This window comes from Dasypus novemcinctus, chromosome 3, assembly GCF_030445035.2.
Source record: "Dasypus novemcinctus isolate mDasNov1 chromosome 3, mDasNov1.1.hap2, whole genome shotgun sequence".
NCBI classification, from domain to species: Eukaryota; Metazoa; Chordata; class Mammalia; order Cingulata; family Dasypodidae; genus Dasypus; species Dasypus novemcinctus.
The window spans coordinates 124,201,729-124,219,961 of NC_080675.1; the positions used below are offsets into that span (position 1 = coordinate 124,201,729).

At 39.6% G+C, this 18,233-nt stretch overlaps 1 protein-coding gene and 1 long non-coding RNA gene across 3 annotated transcripts in view; one reads left to right on the forward strand and one right to left on the reverse strand.

Annotated features, from left to right (window-relative positions):
• Positions 1–455: 455 nt before the first annotated feature.
• Positions 456–12,033, reverse strand: LOC131278007 (uncharacterized). Its single transcript, XR_009185102.2, has 2 exons — positions 11,901–12,033; positions 456–4,130 (listed from the first exon to the last, which is right to left on the reverse strand). It is a non-coding gene; the product is annotated as an uncharacterized lncRNA (long non-coding RNA).
• Positions 11,860–18,233, forward strand: part of SPPL2A (signal peptide peptidase like 2A) — a 56,815-nt gene continuing 50,441 nt past the window's right edge. Inside the window, exon 1 of one of the 2 annotated variants that reach the window (XM_004471545.5) lies at positions 11,860–12,338. In XM_004471545.5, coding sequence (XP_004471602.1) covers positions 12,273–12,338 — 66 coding nt within the window. In that variant the 5' untranslated portion in view covers positions 11,860–12,272. The remainder of the gene's footprint in view (positions 12,339–18,233) is intronic. The other variant, XM_004471544.5, reaches the window with a different exon arrangement.

Sequence of the window (18,233 nt, forward strand, 5' to 3'; positions counted from 1 at the left end):
ACAGACTAAAATAATGCAGGATTTCATATTTATCCATGTAGTTACCTTAACCAATGTGCTTTATTTCTTCTTATGGCTTTGAGATACTGAAGGACTTCCTCTGGCATTTCTTGTAGGGCAGCTACTTTGGTAATGAACTCTTTCAACTTTTGTTTATCTGTAAATGTCTTAATTTCTACTTCATTTTTCCCCCAGTTGTCCTTGTATTATTTATTACAATTGTTACAAAGTATGTGGATCACTTTTTTTTTTTTAGGTACCAGGGGCTGGGGATTGAACCTGGGATCTCATATGTGGGAAGCCAGCGCTCAACCACTGAGCCACACTGGCTTCCCTGAGTTGGTTTTTGTTTGTTTTTCTTTTCTTTTCAGGAGGCACCAGAAACCGAACCTGGACCTCCTGTGTGGGAGGCAGGTGTTCAACTGCTTGAGTCACTTCCACTCCCATGTGGGTCACTTTTAAGTTCTTTCTTATAATCAACATCTTTTCACTTTTAGTTATATATACTTACAGTTAAATAAATGTTATTAATCTAATACAGTGTCTTTCTTAATGTCATAATGAAACATATTCTGTATTCATAGCCTTTGATGCATATTTACAAACCTTATAAATAGTCCTATATCTGCTAGCATAAAATAGAGGAAAAAGATGGTTCAGGTTTTGATTGTCATATATTTTGAAAGAAATTATCAGACCATGTGACCCACATACAACTTGCTTTTACCTATGTAAACTATTACTGGCTCATTTTTAATGTTTATTTACCATTTATCTAAAATATTTAAGATCTGCCTTTCTAAGTGATTTGTACAGAGTTTACTAACTCCTGGATCATGTTTATTATTAATCAAAAAGAAAAAAACTGAATATTAATGACATATTATTTAACTAGATAAAATAAAATGTTTAGACACCTGTCTTAGCTTTGATATTGTAATTTTAAGCCCATATGTAAATCAGGCCAGAAAACCTCAGATCTTCTATGAAGAAGAGTAGATGTGATATTCCCTTTTTATTATTTTAAAAGTTTGTGAGCTCTGCAACTGCAAATGTGTTAAGAGAATGAATTGAAATTCATCTGTGATCAAGCAAGAAATGACAGACCCTAAAAATTTTCTGATTTGTAGCTAGTGATTTCTGGTTGACACAATGACATATAAGTGTAGAATATTCTAAATTGTCATTATCATTCATGTTATATGTTCAAACTGTGCTTTGTACTCTCCCAAAACATTTTCATTCATGATATGTCATTTGGTTATTTGACAGCCCTGTGGAATAGACAGCTATTATCATCCTCATTTTGACAGATGAAGAACTGGAAGATCAGTGAAGTTGTTACCATTAAAAGGCAAGGGGAAAATAAGAAAAAGAATCTGCACCTCTTCTTTCTTGTTAGTGTTTATATTCTCACAGCACTTTCAACTCTAATCAGCTAACATTTAGGCAGTTCCTGCCATTGGCCAGGCCTTGTGATTGCTTTGTACTTTTGCATAATTAATGGGGGTATGCACATAGCAGGTACTCAAAAACTAGTAGAAGTTGGCAGTCCACAATGTCTTCAGAAGGTGGCCACCTGGAGTTGGCCATGGAGAAGCTTTCAGTGTCCTCCAGATTTGTTGTCATTTTTTCCATTTACTGGTTGATTTTTATTTCTTAGGCTTGTGCCAATTTCAGAAAATAGGGAAGCAGGTGGGAAGTTGTGGGTTTGGTGTAAAGTTTGAGCAAGGATGTAGCAATCCTTCGCACCACCTCTTCCTACCTCAAGGTGTTCCAGATAGCTCTTGCCTGTTTGCATGCATTTATGAGCCGGTGGCACAGGTAGCTTCCATTCACACTGCTGTCCAGCAGCAATGTAGCCTTGGCAGCTGCCTGCTCTATCTCCTCGCTTGGCCTGGGACTGGTTTACCTCCACTGCAGGCATGTGATGGGCTGTACTTGAGTCAAGTGGCGGCATACACCAATGAGCACAAGATCAACTGCTCCAAAGAGAAGGAGTAGCTACAGGGCCTCAATGACTGCTTTGCCTTGTTCACTGAGAATGTGCACCAGCTGGTGACACAGAACCCAGTGTGAGGCAGCACCACACTCAGGGTTTGCATGTCAGCAAGCTCTTCCAGCATGAGCTTTCCTTCATTTTTGAAAGATAGTTTTGCCAGATACAGAATTCTTAGTTGATAGTTTTTTTCTCTAAGGTCTTTAAATATGTCATCCCACTCTCTTCTGACCTCCATGGTTTCTGATGAGAAATTGAAAGCTAATCTTCTGGGGTTCCCTTATATGTGACAAACCACTTCTCTCTTGCTGCTTTCAAAATCCTTTGTCTTCGGATTTTGACAATTTCACAATAATGTGTCTTGAGGTAAATCTCTTAAACACTGCCCAGTCTTGTAGTTTGTTGAGCTTCCTGAATGTCTTTCATCAGATTTGGGATGTTTGGGGCCATTATTTCTTCAAACACACTTTCTGTCCTCCCTCCTTTTCCTTCTAGGACTCCAGTGATGCATATGTTGGTATACTTGATCATGTCCCATAGGTCTTTCAGGCTCTGTTAAATTTTTCTTCATTATTTTTTTTTCTTTCTGCTCCTCACACTGGGTAATTTCAATTGTCTTATCTTCAAGTTCACTGATCCTTTCCTCCACCTGTTCAAATCAGCAGTTGAATCCAAATTTTTCATTTTAATTACTGTATTGTCTAGTTCCAAAATTTGTTTCATTCCTTTTTATAATTTACATCTCTTTATTCTGGTTAAACAATGTTTTCCTTTAGTCCTTTGTATATGGAAACCCTTAGCTCATCAAACATATTTAAGGCAGTTGATTTAAAGTTTTTGACTAATAGTTCCAATGTTTGAGGTTCCTCAAAGATGGTTTCTGGCAAATTTTTTTTTTTCCTGGGAATGTGCCATCTTCCTATTTATTTGTGTGTTTTGTAAATTTTTGTTGGGAATTAGACATTCTGAGTATTGTGTTGTTATAATTGGAAATCTCTTTCTCCTACTCCTCTGGGATTGGTAGGTGTTTGGTGGTGTTAATGATTTTGTTGAGGACTGGCACCATCAATTTGTGACTTTTCCAAACTATTTTTGCTCCCAATTGGGAAATGGGGCAAGAAAAGAGGGAAAACGTAGATACTGCCTCTGCTGCTTTTGCCTGAAGGGTTGAAACAATGGCTGCTCTCAGAGCTGGTTCCAGACCCATCTGAAGAAGCTAATCCAAAGCAGCGATCAGTGAGTGATCAGACCACACTTCCCTGGATTTTGGAGGACTAGGTCCTTATAGCCCACCTGGCACCAGCAAGCTGCACTAGAAGTCCAGGCTACAGTCCCCACTGCTGCCCATCACATAGTTGGGGGATGGGGATGGGAGCCATTACACCCATTACACAGAGGGTGAAATTCACTGATATTTACCACAATTTAGCAGCCTCTACCTCCGGTTTTTGCCTGAATGTTTCAGTGTCTCACCAGATTCCAGAGGTTCAAAAGAGTTGATTCAGACAGTCCTTGCCAGTTCACTAGTTGTCTTGTGTTTTAGTTTGTCAAAGGGCTACCAATATAAAGTACTGGAAATGGGTTTGCTTTTATAATGAGGATTTATTTAGGGTAAAAGCTTAACAGTTCTGAGGCCGTGAAATGTCCAAACAAGGCATCAGCAGAGATGCTTTCTCACCAAAGTCAGCTGTCATGTGGTGGAGCAAGATGACTACTGATCTCTACTGAGGTCTCTGCCTTCCTCTTCAGAATCTGTCTCCCGGAGTTAGCTGAGGGCAACCAGGCATGTCTCTTTCCAGGCCTCCTATATCAGTCTCAGCTACTCCACTTTCTTCCTGAATTCAGCTGCAAGCTATCAGGCATATGGCTTATATCTCCCTGGTCCTCAGCTCTGTGAGCCTCTTGAACTTTCTTTCACATGGCAGGATCAATATGGTGGCTTCCTTTTCCTATGTCTGTGTCTGTCTCTCTCTGTTTCCATTTATATCAGACCCAGCAAGAGGGCAGAGACTCAATATGAATCATACCTCACTGATATAGTCCAATCAAAAGGATCTCAGGGAGCAGATGAGGCTTAAGTGGTTGAGGACATGCTTCCCACATGGAGGTCCTGGGTTCAATCCTGGTGCTCCTAAAAACAAACAAGGAAACAACAAGCAAACAAATGAAAAAACCAGTTCAGGAGAGTGGATGTGGCTCAGTAGTTGAGCGCTGGCTGCCCACATATGAGGTCCCGGGCTGAGTCCCCAGGACCAATATCTAAAAGAAAAAAAAAAAGGATCTCACACCCACATAATCTTTCTCTTTTTGGGGTTCACTAAATTCAAACTGTCACATTTTGGTAGATGAAATGATTCCTAGAGCTTCCTACTCTGCCATCTTCCCACAACCCTCCTGGATATGTTTTGCAAATTTTCATTATCTCTTTCAAAGAGCAGAATTTTTCAATTCTGATGAAATTCAATTTATTGATTTTTACTCTTTAATACTTCCTGTTTTTGTATCCTATTTTAGAAACATTTGCCTACCAAATGCTTGATTTTAGAAATTTTGGGTTTTAGCTCTTACATTTAGGTCTATGACCTATTTCAAGTTAAGTTTTAAATATGGCATGAGAAAAAGTTTGAGTTCCATTTTTTTTGTACATGAAAATCCAGTTGTTTCAGAACATTTGTTGAAAAGATAGTTAGTTGTAGGTTTTTCATAGATGCCCTTCTCAGGTTAAGAAAGTTCCTTTCTTTCCAAGTTTGCTAACAATTTTGTAATTAATGGATGGTAAGTACTGTCAAATGTTTTTTTCTGTATCTATAGAAATAATTTTATGATTTTTTTCCTGTAGTCTGTTGATGAGTTATGTTGATTAAATAAAAATGTTAAAACAATCTTGCATTTCTGGGATGAGCCCCAATTAGAATTTATATATTATCATTTTTATATTTTGCTGGATTCTATTTGCTAAAAATGAGGTCAGGATTTTTGCATTTAATGTACATTAGGGATGTTGGTCTGTAGTTTTCTTATAATGTCTTTGTCTGGTTTTTGGTATTAGGGTAGTGCTAGATTCATAAAATGAGTTAAGAAGTATCCTTCCTCTTCAAATTTTTGAATGTTTATATAGAATTGGTATTATTTCTCCCTTGAAATGTTTGGTACAATTCACCATTGAAGTCATGTTGTTCTAGGGTTTTCTTTTTGGGGTTGTTGTTTTTTTAAAAAAACAAATTCAATTTTTAAATAGGTAAATTGAATATCCCCAATATCTATTTCTTCTTGAGTAGTTTGTATCTTTGAGGAATTTCTTCATTTTACTTAAGTTGTCAAAAGTACTAGCATAAAATTTGTTCATAATAGTTACTTATTATCCTTTTAATGTCTTTTTTTTTTTATGAGGAAAAAAGCTTTATTCAGGAACACGATAGGATAATTTTTTCAAGATTTTTTAAATAATTTTTTAATCTTTTTTTAAATATACAGAGATCACACCAAAACTTTTTTTGCTTTGATTTACTTTATTATTTTAGTTTTATTATTTTTCTTCTTTATTATTTTTTAAATGTTACATTAAAAAAATATGAGGTCCCCATATGCCCTCCCACCCCCCTCACCCCATTCCTCCCACATTAACAACCTCTTTCATCATCATGGGATATTCACTGCATTTGGTGAATACATTTTGGGGCACTGCTGCACCACATGGATAGTGGTTTACATTGTAGTTTACACTCTCCCCCAGTCCACCCAGTGGACCATGGCAAGACATACAAAGTCCAGCATCTGTCCCTGCAGTACCACCCAGGACAACTTCAAGTCCTGAAAATGGCCCCACATCACATCTCTTCTTCCCTCTCCCAACCCTCAGCAGCTCTACCATGACCACTTTCTCCACATCAATTCTTAATTTCTTCCATTATTAATCACAATAGTTCCATAGTAGAATATCAGTAAGCCCACTCTAATCCATACTCTGTTCCTCCAGCGTGTGGATCCTGGGATGGTTATGTCCACTTCCCCTCTATATCAAGAGGGGGCTTAGATTCCACATGGATGATGGGTGCAATTCTCCTGCTTGCAGTTGTAGGCATTCTTAGCTCCCTGGTGTGGTGGTTGACCTTCTTCACCTCCCTGTTAGCTGGCCAGGGTAAGTCAAATAAACCAGATGGTAGGAGTTGCAAGTCTGCTGAGGCTCAGGGCCTGGCTATCACATAGACAGTCAAGAGATTCAGGTCTCCTGACTATACACCAACCCCAGCGCCAACCACAGGTCTGCACACCAAAACTTTTAATGTCTTGAAGATCATTAGTAATAGCCCCCTTTTATTAAAAGTATTTTTTAAAATAAATAAACATACATTTTTTTTAAAGATTTATTTTATTTATTTAGGCCCCTCTCCCTTTGTCACTTGCGCTCACTGTCTGCACTCTGTGTCTGTTTATCTCCCTTTGTTTCATCATCTTGCTCACCAGGGCGCAGGCTGCCAGCTCTCCACAGTGTGGGCCAGCTTGCCTTCACCAGGAGGCCCTGGGAATCAAACCCAGAGCCTTCCATATGGTAGATGGGAGCCCAGTTGCTTGAACCATATCTGCTTCCCTTAAAGCATTTTTTGAGACATATTCACATACCACACTCCCCTCTTTTTAGTTTCCTTGGCTGCTCAAGAAAATACCATGCAATGGGTTGGCTTAAACAATAGCAGTTTAATGGCTCATGGTTTTGAGGATTGGAGAAGTCCCAAAGATTAGCATTCTGGGGTTGGCTGCCAGTGATCCTTCGTCCTGGGCTCCTTTATCTCATGGCAATACACATGGTGGCCTCTCCTGGCCTCTCCCTTCTCTTCCAGGTTCCACTTATGCTCAGCTTCTGGCTGCCAATCTGTGGCTTTTTCTCTGCCTGAATTTCATTCTACTCATAAAGGACTCCAATAATATAATTAAGACCCCTCCTGATTGAGGTGGGACACTCTTTAACGCAATCAACCTCAATAAAATGTACTATTTATTAGTACAATGGGTTCACACTCACAGGAATAGGTTAAGTTTAAGAACATGTTTTTCTGGGGTACAGACAACTCCAAACACCATACCCTCTCTCAATTTTGATATTGGTAATTTTTATTTTCGCTCTTTTTTCCCCTGGTCAGTTTAGCTACAGTTTTCCCAATTCTACTGATCCTCTTTAAAAAACAAACATACAAAAACAGTCTTTTTGCTTCACAGATTTTCCCTACTGCTGTTTTGTTTTCCATTTTGTTGATTTCTGCTTGTCTTTAATATTTTCATTTTTCTGCTTACTTGAGATTTAATTCTAAGTATTAAATGCTACAAATTTCTCTTTCTTTAAAGATTTATTTATTCTCACACACACCCTCCCCTGCCACCCCGTTGTCTGCTTTTTGTGTCCATTTGCTCTGTGTTCTTCAGTGTCTGCTTGTCTTCTCTTAAAGTGGCATCAGGAACCAATCCTGGGGACTTCTGGAGTGGGAGACAGGTGTGCAATCTCTTGCACCACCTCAGCTCCCTGGTCTGCTGCGTCTATTAATTCTCTTCTCTGTATCTCTCTTTGTTGCATCATCTTGCTGTGACAGCTCTCCATTCAAGCCAGCTTGCTGTGCAGGCCAGCACTCCTGGGCAGGCCAGCACTTCCACGTGGGCCAGCACTTCTCTTGGGCCAGCACTTCTCTTGGGTCAGCTTGCCACGTGAGCCAGTTTGCCTTCACCAGGAAGACCTGGGAATCAAACTCTGGACCTCTCACATGGTAGACAGGAGCCCAATCACTTGAGCCACATCTGCTTCCCTACAAATTTCTTTTTTTAAAACACTTATTTGGAAAAGATTCAGCTGCATCTCACAATTTTTGATGCATCATATTTGCATCTTCCTTCAGTTCAAAGTATTTTCTTAATTCCCTGTGATATCTTCTTTGACCTATGGGTTATTTAGTAGGGTGTTTAGTTTCTAAATATTTGAGGATTTTCCAGATATCTTTCTGTTACTTGTTTCTAATTTAATTCTCTTGTGGCCAGAATATATACTTTGTATGACTTGAAATCTTTTAAATTTATTGAGACTTGTTTTATGGTCAAATGGTTTTGCTTGGTAAAGGTTTCCTATATACTTAAAAAGAAAGTGTATTAAGCAGTTGTTGGGTGGAATGTCTAAATTAGGTCAAGTTGGTTGATAGTGTTAATCAAGTCTTCTGATTTTCTGTCTAATTGTTCTATCAATTATTGAGAAAGGGGTATTGAACCTGTAACTATAATTATAGATTTGCCTATTTCTCCTCTCTGTTCTATCAGAATTGTAGCACAGTTGTTTCAGTTTTGTTTTCGTTTGTTTTTTAAATTTCTTCAGCAACCACAATTAAGGAACAATGTTCTGAGTAGTTTCCAACTTTAGTATGTATCAGAATCACTTTGGGTTCTGGTTAAAACACAGATTGCTGGGTCCTACACCCCAGAGTTTCTGATTCAGTAGGTCTAGGGTAGGGCCTGAGAATTTGCCTATCTATATAGTTCCCAGATGATGTTGGTACTGCTGATTCAGGGACCACATTTTGATAATCAGTTTCTCACGGAGCAGGTGTAGTTCAATGGCTGAGCACCTGCTTTACATATACGAAGGCCCGGCCCCCAGCCCCCCAGCCCAAAATCAGTTTCTCAACCTTGGCTGTATGTAGAATCACCGGGGGCATTTAAGACATCCTGATGCATAGATCACATCCAGACCAATTCAATTTAGGATCTGTTTGAAAAGTGGGGGAGTAGTGAGAACCAGGCATTTCCCCTACATGGTTCTATACTAAAGTAATTACCCTGATATGCCCAAGAAAGTCTTTGGAGCTATTACCAACACTTGATCTGGACAAAACACTGTGCAGTACTGACAAACAACAGGTGATACGAATGATCCAGTACGGAGAGACAGAGTACTGGGTTTCATTGCCTCTTCCATGTCAACCTGGTGGTTTCCTCTTTTGTAAAATGGAGCCAAAATTTCCCATCCATTTCCTAGAATATAGAAAAGGTTCTGACAATGAAAAAAAAAAAACCACTATCACTGTTATCACTGGGGGAAAAAAAGAAATTCTATTAACTAAATGTATTTGTAAATTAAAACTACCTTTAATCTAATGAAATTTAATTTTCAGAATTGGACTTTTATGCAAAGTATACTTACAAAATAAAAGTATTGATTAAAAAATATCCACGCACCATTTATGCTACCTGATACATGCAGGAGAATTCATGTGTAACAGAGACATATTCCAAATAAACTTTAACAGCCATTCTAGTTGTAAAGTTATTAAACAAGAATCTTTTAATCTTCCATTAACTTTCCATTTTCCTTTACTTTGTCCTGCCCAGGGACTTTGACCAAAGAGAAACCATTCTGTCAGAAGAATTATGATGAACAGTGACCATACTTTGGAATATTGCAATAAAACAGCCTTCTGTTTTATTTCCCTCCTCTTCCTTCTCCTCCTTTTTCTCATTTTACAATTTTCAGAGCAATTTTATGTACATTACACATTACAAATCATGTAATTTTTACAACAATCCTGTGAGTTAGGCAGAACAGGTATTACTGTCTACATTTTTCAAGTGAGAAAACTAAAAGTAGACAAAGAGAGACTGCAGCACAAGGAACCAGCCTATAACACAGTGTCTTAGGATCCAGGCTGCTAAGGCAAATACCCACAATGTATTAGCTTAAGCAACAGGAATTTATTGGCTCACAGTTTTGGAAACTAGGCTTGCTTCCTCCTAGGATCAGTAGCATTCTGATTGGTGGGCAATCCTTGAGTTCCTTGTCTTTCCTGTCACATGTAATAACCTCTCCTTTATCTTCTGGGTTCCAGTGACTTCTAGCTTCTACCTCTCCCCATGGCTTTCTCTTTATGAGACTCCAGAAACAGGGTTAAGTCCCATCCTGATTCAGTTGGCCATACCTTAACTAAAATAATATCTCCAAGAGATCCTTTTTACAATGGGTCCACACCCACCAGAATGTGGTCCAAGACCAAGAATATGTCCAAACTGGGTTACACAATTCAAATTCACCAAGTCCAAAATTTTCTCCAACTTTGGGGGAGGAAAAAATGGGCATTTGTGTAGGCAGAAAAACCAGAGAGGCAGCCCAAGGAGCCTTCTTGGAGATCCACTATGCAAATGGCCATAAGAAGCAGAAGGTAATATTTAGAAATGAAGTAATTTAGCCCATCAGAGTCATTTTACAAAAGGAAACCAGGTTTACCCTAGGCAGCTAGAAAGTGTGAAAAGAGCTAAGGATTGACAATTGGGAAACCTCAGTTCTGTCCTCATTATGCTACTAAGCTTCAGACCAGCCCACATAGTCAGTAACCTTGTAGATGCACTTGGATGTCCCATAAGCATTTCAAACACAGGTCTAAAAATATCACCCCTCCCCTATCAACCTCTCCTATGGTGTCCTTCTCTACAAATGGCCAGGGCAGGATCCTGAGAACCATCCCTCTCCTTCAACTCCCATGTCCTCTAAGTTACCAAATTTTGCTAAAAAAATCTTTCAGCCCCATCTCCTCTACCCATTTCTTCTGTCACTTTCTCAGTTCAGGTGCTCACTAGCTCTCTTCTGGGTTGGGTTACTGCAGTAGGTCTCCAGACCTCTATTCCTGCCTTTCCATCTGTCAATATAGCAGTCACCACAGAGTTTTCTAAAACAAAAATTGTATGTCACTACTCTAATTATTCATTTGTTCTCCACCACTGACAAGGTGAAGCCTAAAATTCCAAGCCAAACATTCTAATCTTTTTGTGATTGGCCTCTGCCCACTTCTCTCACTTCATTTTTCACCACTCACACCTTCAGCCATGACCAAGTTTGCAGTTCCTCCAATGTCACTTTTGGCTTTGACACCAATGATTCACTCTCCCTGGAAGTCTCCCTTTCCCTGACATTTGCCTGGCTAATGTATTAACCCACCTTCTAGACTCAGCCCAGACTGAAATTTTTTTCCGGCACCCCTTTTATACTTTCCTTTAACAATCCCATAGCACCTTGTATAAACAAAAGAGTCACTAGTCACCCTGAACAGTGTGTTTGTACACATCTGGGTCCCTCACTAAGCTGTGAGCTGCTGGAGGGCAGCAATAGCATTTTATTCAATGTCTAATATTAAAAATTCATTCACTCAACAAATATTTAAGGATCTATGACAGGTTAAATATTGTTCTAGAGGTAAGGAATATAGCAGTGAACAAAGCAAAGATACTCCTTGCTGTCAAGTGGGGGGTGGAGGCATAATAAATAAAAGATAAAGAAGTAAGAGAATGTAAGATACTGAAAGGTGCTACCCAGAGAATTAAAATAAATCATGTGATATGAAAGTGACTGGACAGCTACTTTAGATATTAGGTATGTCAGAAAGTGTCCTCTGAGGAAGTGACATTTAAGCTGATAAATGATGTCAATGAGCCAGGCATTCCAAATTTCGGAGAGAAGAGCACTAGCAAAAGGGCTACCAGTACAAAGGCCCATGTGTGATTTAAAGCATCAGAAAGTAGGGAAAACGAGTCATAGAGGAAGGTCAGATTATGTAAGTTTTGCAAACCAGAGGCGAGTTCTGCTTTTGTTCTTAGGTGTGATGGGGTGGAACATGAGCTCATTTATATTTTTAAAAAATCACCATAGGACTGCTCTGTAGATAATGGACTTCAAGGAGCAGAAACAGAGACAAGTTTGGGGGAGAGAAACGGTGATTGGCCTAGACAGGGTGATGGCAGCAATTTTGGGGAAAGTGTGTGGATTTGGAATATATACGTCAGAGTGGACACGACCCGTTGATAAGCAGATGCATTAAGGATGACCCGTAAGTTTTTGGCTCGAGGACCTGGGTAGGTACCGGGGAAGCGAGCAGGTGCTCACCTACTCCTAGGGCAAGGAAAAGTCCCTTCGCCTCCCGAGACTCCGGAGACAGCTGAGGTCAGGCAGCTGGAAAGAGACACGCCCAGACCCACAGCCGGCTGCCTCCCAGCGCCAAAGCCACGACGAAGCGCGGTGACCCAACAGGCGGGCGGACCCGGGACTCCCCGTCCCGGCGCGGGGCTTTCGGCGTCTTCCGGGCGGGGCCGGAAGAGGAAGTCGGCAGTGCCGTGGTGGCCCCAGTAGTACCGGCCGTCCTTGCCAAGCACAGCAGCTGGGTGCTATCTGGCCGCGTCCTGGAGGCTGCGCAGCGGCGGGATCGTGAGCCTACTCCCCCCACCCCCCGAGCCGAGCCGCCGGGAGCCCACAAGTTACATGGGGCCGAGGTGGCGGCTACCCTCGGCCGTGGCCGCCCTGCTCTGGGGCTTCCTGCTACCACTGGTAAGTGGGCCGGGCGGCGCTTGGGCCTCCCCGGGGCGGGGCGGGGCTCCCACCCTCCCTCTCCTGACCTGCCGGCCTCGCCGCCTCCGCCCTGCTTCCCCTCTGCCCCCGCGAACACTGCCAGCTCTGATTTTTTCATCGCCCTCCTCTCCTCATTGCTCCCTTTTTCCTTCCTGTCTCCTCTTTCCCCCATCCTTCCTAACCCCTACCCCATTCCCTTCTCTTCAAGTCCCACGAAGTACCTACTCCCAAGAAAGATATCTGCGGAGCCCCGCACATTACGTTTCCTTTGGTGCTTCTCTACAGTTTTCACTGTTTCGGGTATTTTTTATTGACCTCAGAGTTTCACTGTTTGGCCTTTCTTACCCCGAGTGGAAAAAATTATAAATGGCCATGTTTAGCGGTTCAAGGACTGCATTTAATTTAATTGTTGCAATAGAGATTTTTTCTTTTTTTTTTTTTTTTTTAACTTTTTCCCCTCTCTTCTGTAATTCCTACCTCGCCTTGAGCTCTTAAAATTCTGGGTTTTAAAATTTTAATTTTTTACAACAGTAATTTACAAAAAGAACACACCGAAGTGTAGTGGCCTTTAGTGATTTTCAGAGTTCTGCCTAGTTTAAAGGGGAGTCCGTTAAGTAAAACTCTTTACAAGTTTATTTTCATCATTACAGAAAATTGATAATTTTTAAAAATTCAGTATCAAGTAATTGGCACTTACGTAGGTGTCAGGACGTCAGAGTGGAATGCTTCAGTTTTTGTTTCTAGTGAATTCTACTCAGAGTTTCAGGTTGGAAACGTTAATGAACATTATTTATACAGAATTGGTATGGTGTATGCCTCTCTAGTTCTTTCCGTTAGGACGTGTATCTTCTCTGTAAGACATTTTTGCTTACTTTCCAGTTTAAAGGCTTACTGTTAGTGAATACATTCAATATAAAAGCACCTTTACGGAGCCAGTGTAGCTCAAGTGGTTGGGCACCGACCTACCACATACAAGGTCCTAGGTTCAATCCCTGGCCGTGGTACTAAAAAAGAAAAACATAACACAAAAAACAACAAGCATCTTTCATGTTTATTAAGAAACCAAAATTTTGACCATAGAGGGTTAAATGCCTTTGATGTCTTCCTGACTTTGCTAGGGAGCATTAGGAATATAAATGAGTAGGTGTACCTAAAAATTCCTTTTAGAGGGGCTAGAAGTACAGTATGAGGAGTAATAGTATTAGTCTAAGTCTTTGAGGTATTTACTGTGTGACAGATAATACTTGTGGTCCAGAAAGAAAGCAACTTGAAAAGAATGTAAATGCACTTAACACTGTAACCTAGATATAAAACTTGTCAAAGTGCTTCTGGATTCTTTTTTCATTTAAGCCTCTTGAACTAATAGCAAGTATATATATAACATCCCACCTAATCTCTTGGCAATGTTAATAATACATTAGTTCCTCATAAGCTCACATTGTAAATTTTATTAAAAGCTCTAAACCCTCTTCCCAGAAAAATGTAGGCAGAATATCCATATAATTTCAAGGGTTTAACAAATCTAAAGTTCATCCGGCTCTAAGTCCTTTTGTATTCTACACTAACTCAAAGAATCTTTAATTTCTTCTCTCCTGCCTTCCTCTCTACTCCTTGGGGAAGCTAGGTATGCTCTGCTATCAGAGATGCTGAGTCATCACAGTTTTGCCGCTGTATCATGTTCACACCATCTTTACCTTCTGTCCTCTGAGTTGTTTGTGAATTTCTGCATTCCATTGCTTACTTGCTAAGTTGCTGATGGCTGTTTTATCTCCTTCCCAAAATGTGCCATCTACAAGTAAATCTCCTTGAAAGTCAAAATGACTGAGAAGGGTCAGGAAGATTGTCCCAGATCATATATAAAGTTAGGGAAAGGGGACTAGAACCCAGGTCTTATATACATTTATTGATTATTTTTCCACTAAATTGTACGGTAATGTTCTTTTTCCAAATCAAAAACAGAACACTGACTGGAAGGATAAATTCATAAGCTTATCTATTTTTAAGAAAAGGCTTGAAGATAGAAGTTATATTATTATATATTTGATAGTTTTCTTTGTTAAAAATTACCTGAAATTGCATCTATTTATGAAAATCTAGATCATAAAGTCTCTAGGTATAGGCCCTCATCCCAAGCTTATTAAGATTCTTTTTTTCAGAGGAGTGAATATAGCTCAAGCGGTTGAGCACCTGCTTCCCACATGGGAGGTCCTGGGTTCCATCCCCGATGCCTCTTAAAAAACAAAAACAAAAAAAAAAACCAGCAAGCAAACAAATGAAAAAACCAGCTCAGGGGAGCAGATGTGGCTCAGTGGTTGAGTGCCAGCTTCCCACGTACAAGGTCTGGGGTTTAATCTCCAACCCCCCTACCTCAAAAAAAAAGAGATTATTTTTTCCAAATTTGATTGCCTTTAGGCCAGAATGTGCCAAGCTATGGTCTTAAATCTACCCTGATTTGAGCATTTTTATCACTCGCCTATCCTTGGAGCCATTTGCATTTGTGAATCCTTGTCTAAATCATAAATTCTGTAAAAGCTGAGCTGTATCATTATGTAGTAAGATTACTTAGGGAAAACCAGGAAGACAGACAGTTCTAGGTGACAAGTAGTATATACATCCTGTGAAGGAGGAATTCTCTGATTTTGGGCTCTCCCCTAGCATCTCAAAGACTGCTGAGTACTGAATGAATACATGGTTGCCTTGTCTCCTCCTCTATACCTCAGTACTTATTAGCCTGTATATTACAGACCTGAGATTCTCCAAGTACAAAGATTGATCCTGGTCCACACACTACTCTGACCTCCTCTAAATCCCATAAAGTACCTTGGCTCCCACTCAGGCACTACTTAAGTAATAAAGATTGCGCTTAATCTGTGTGGGTTTGGATCTAGTCACTTTAAGTGTATCATTTCCATAAACCTCAAATGTTGGGAGCTGGAATAGAAACAACATTGGGTATCTCGATTATATCATTATTATTAGAGAAGAAAGAAGCATAGAAAATGTATTAATAGTGAACGATCAGAAAGTTATTTAGATGTGATTTTTTTTTTTAAGATGTGATTTTGAGGTAGGTGTTAATTAGATATAAAATCAACCTGTGTATTTTAGTTTCTGAAGAAAGAGTTTAATATGTACGTTTTATGAAGAAAGGGCTTTAGAGAGTCATAGTCAGGTTCTCACAATGCCTCTTGAAAATCAAGGATTAAGTATCTAATGTATAACAATGCAAAAAACACAAACTAGGTCTAATTGTCAGATTATGGAGGGGAGGTGGTGAAACCTGGACCCAGTGATAGATCTACTAAAGACCTTTTAAGGCACTATGGGTGAAATTGGGGAACTACAGGCCAAAATACAAATATTGGCTGTTCCAGCAGACTGCAGATGCAGTGTGACTCATCTCTTGAGAAAATTTTTAACTGGGCCCCAGCACTGTCTAAAAAAACTGGTAGATTTCAGTTATTCATGATAAAGTCTGTAACCTTATACTCTGGACCAACATCAGAAAATCACCTGGAAGATTGTTAAAAATACAGCCTTAGGCCCCACCTCAAATTTACTGAATCAAAATCTACATTTTAACAAGAGCATGAAAGTTCAAGAGGCATTGGTCAATAATAAAGGGTAAGAAATTGCTGTGCGAATTTCTAAGCATAATCTCCAGGAAAAAAGAAAAGCTATGCTTGACCAATCCATTAAAGCTTAAAAGAGAATTAAATATGTACATGGGTAAAGGTTAACATTACATTATTCAAAGCTTAATTTTGATCAGGGGGAGAGGGTCCATGATACAGAGTTATGGCACATCCAAAGGATGGCATGGATACATAGGTAGGGGGGAGTATGTTAGAATAGTATTTAGCTAAAGAATTGTTTTAAATGTATGCTTCATATGTAAAGACTTGAATTTGGAAAATAAATCCAGTGCTAGAAGATCCTTTTGAAGGAAAAAGAAGGGTAGAAAACAAATAATCCAATAAACCTTGTGAATCGAGGTCAAGAAAGAATCCTTGAACTGTGCTATTAGCTTGGACAGGTGTAGAACAGGCCTGTTCCCAGTAGGTTAATATTGGTCTAGTGAGTCAGCATCAGGAAGCAATTGGAACAGGTCAGAAATCCAAATGCATGTAGTTGGAACTACCAGGACACTGGAGTGTAAAGCATGAATGTAGCCCCACGAGACAGGGACGTGAAGGTCAGTCCCTGACCTTAGTCCCTGATTCAGCCTAAGTTGGTGACATAAAGTTCCTAATACAGACTGTCTGAGTCTATATGGGGAAAATAGGGAAAGAAGTGCATATGCAAGGATATGAGTATAAAATATACCATTACATTCATCCTTTTTTAGATTTTTGGAAATCTTTTGGCATTTATACCAAAAACTGTTTAGGAGGAAAATTATCAGAGCAATAGACAACTATAACATTAAGATAGACCTAAACATCAATATTCTTTTATTTGGAAAGAAGATGATATGAAAAATGATTGAAGTCAAGTAGTCTAGATAAAGTAAATTAGGGATTGTTCACAAGATATTAGAATACCCAAACAGGCACCCCATGAAGTTGCTTTTTTGTTTTGTTTTGTTTTGTTTTGTTTTGTTTTGTTTTGTTTTTGTAGGGGGTACCAAGGATTGAACCCAGGACCTTGTACATGGGAAACAGTTCCTCAGCCACTGAGCTATATCTGTTGCCCAATGAGAGTTGGTTTTCTAGTTTGTTTTTAGTAAATACCAGGGAATGGACCCAGGACCCTGTATATTTGAAGCAGGTGCTCAAGCACTCAAGCTACATCTGCTCCCTCCATGAAGTTTTATGTGAGCTAAATTTGAGTCCAAAAAAAAAAGAGGAAGTGCTACTTCACACTGTGGGCTAGTAGACTTGCTTTTCTTGTATGTGAGGATCAAGTAAGATGGTGAATATAAAGATATTTATGTGAGATTGATGATTTCATGGCCCTGGAGGACACTTGGTTCCAAGGCCAGTTTGTAGGAACTGGCCTAAGAGGATGTGGGACTTGCATTAAGGAGTAGCTGTCATAGAGAAAGGAGTTCCTGAAACTCTAGAGCCTTTAACTGGGGATATTTGAAAGAACGTAAGGAAAAGACAATGTTTGGGATATTTAGGATGTCGTAGAAACTGGTTGGTTCATAGAAAAATGAGGGGTAGTGGGAGACCCACACCAATATTGTGGAGAGGAGATTCTTGTGCCCAATATTAAAACTGACAGGTGATGGATGGACACTAAAGTGAGAGGTGCTTGGGCCCAGCTATATGAAGGGACTCTTAAGTGATAGCAAATAGTGGTGATCTGGGTTTTGATGAACTTGATTCTAATCTTAGCCCCAAAACTGACTGACTACATCATTTTGATCATTTTAGATCATGTTATCTAAATCCCTTTGAGCTCTTGAAACTAAACTTTTTACTAAGAAAATATTTTCGTTATTGATAGAAAACATAAATTTATTTGAAGGATTGAATAAAGTCATAGAAGATTAGGCCATTGTTGATTATAAAGGAAAATTCTAATGTTTTGGAGCATGTCACTAACTTAAAAGTTGTAAAGGAAAATATCTTGCCCTTCCACCATAGGGTCTTTGTCAAATAATCTAATACTAACCTGGGTGGACCATAAGCCTCACCTAATTTGGCACTTGTAATATTTGAATGGATGCTAAGTTTTGAGCCTATTTTCTCTGATTCCCAACTTAGTTGATCTGCAGTGATTTGGTTTCCACCACTCTGGTCCTTATAGCCTTGCCATTCACAGTGTGTTCCATAGACCATCAGCATCAGCATCACCTGAGGGCTTGTTAGAAATGCATACTTTCACACTCCCTCTTAGCCTTAGCAAATCAAAATCTGTGAGTTA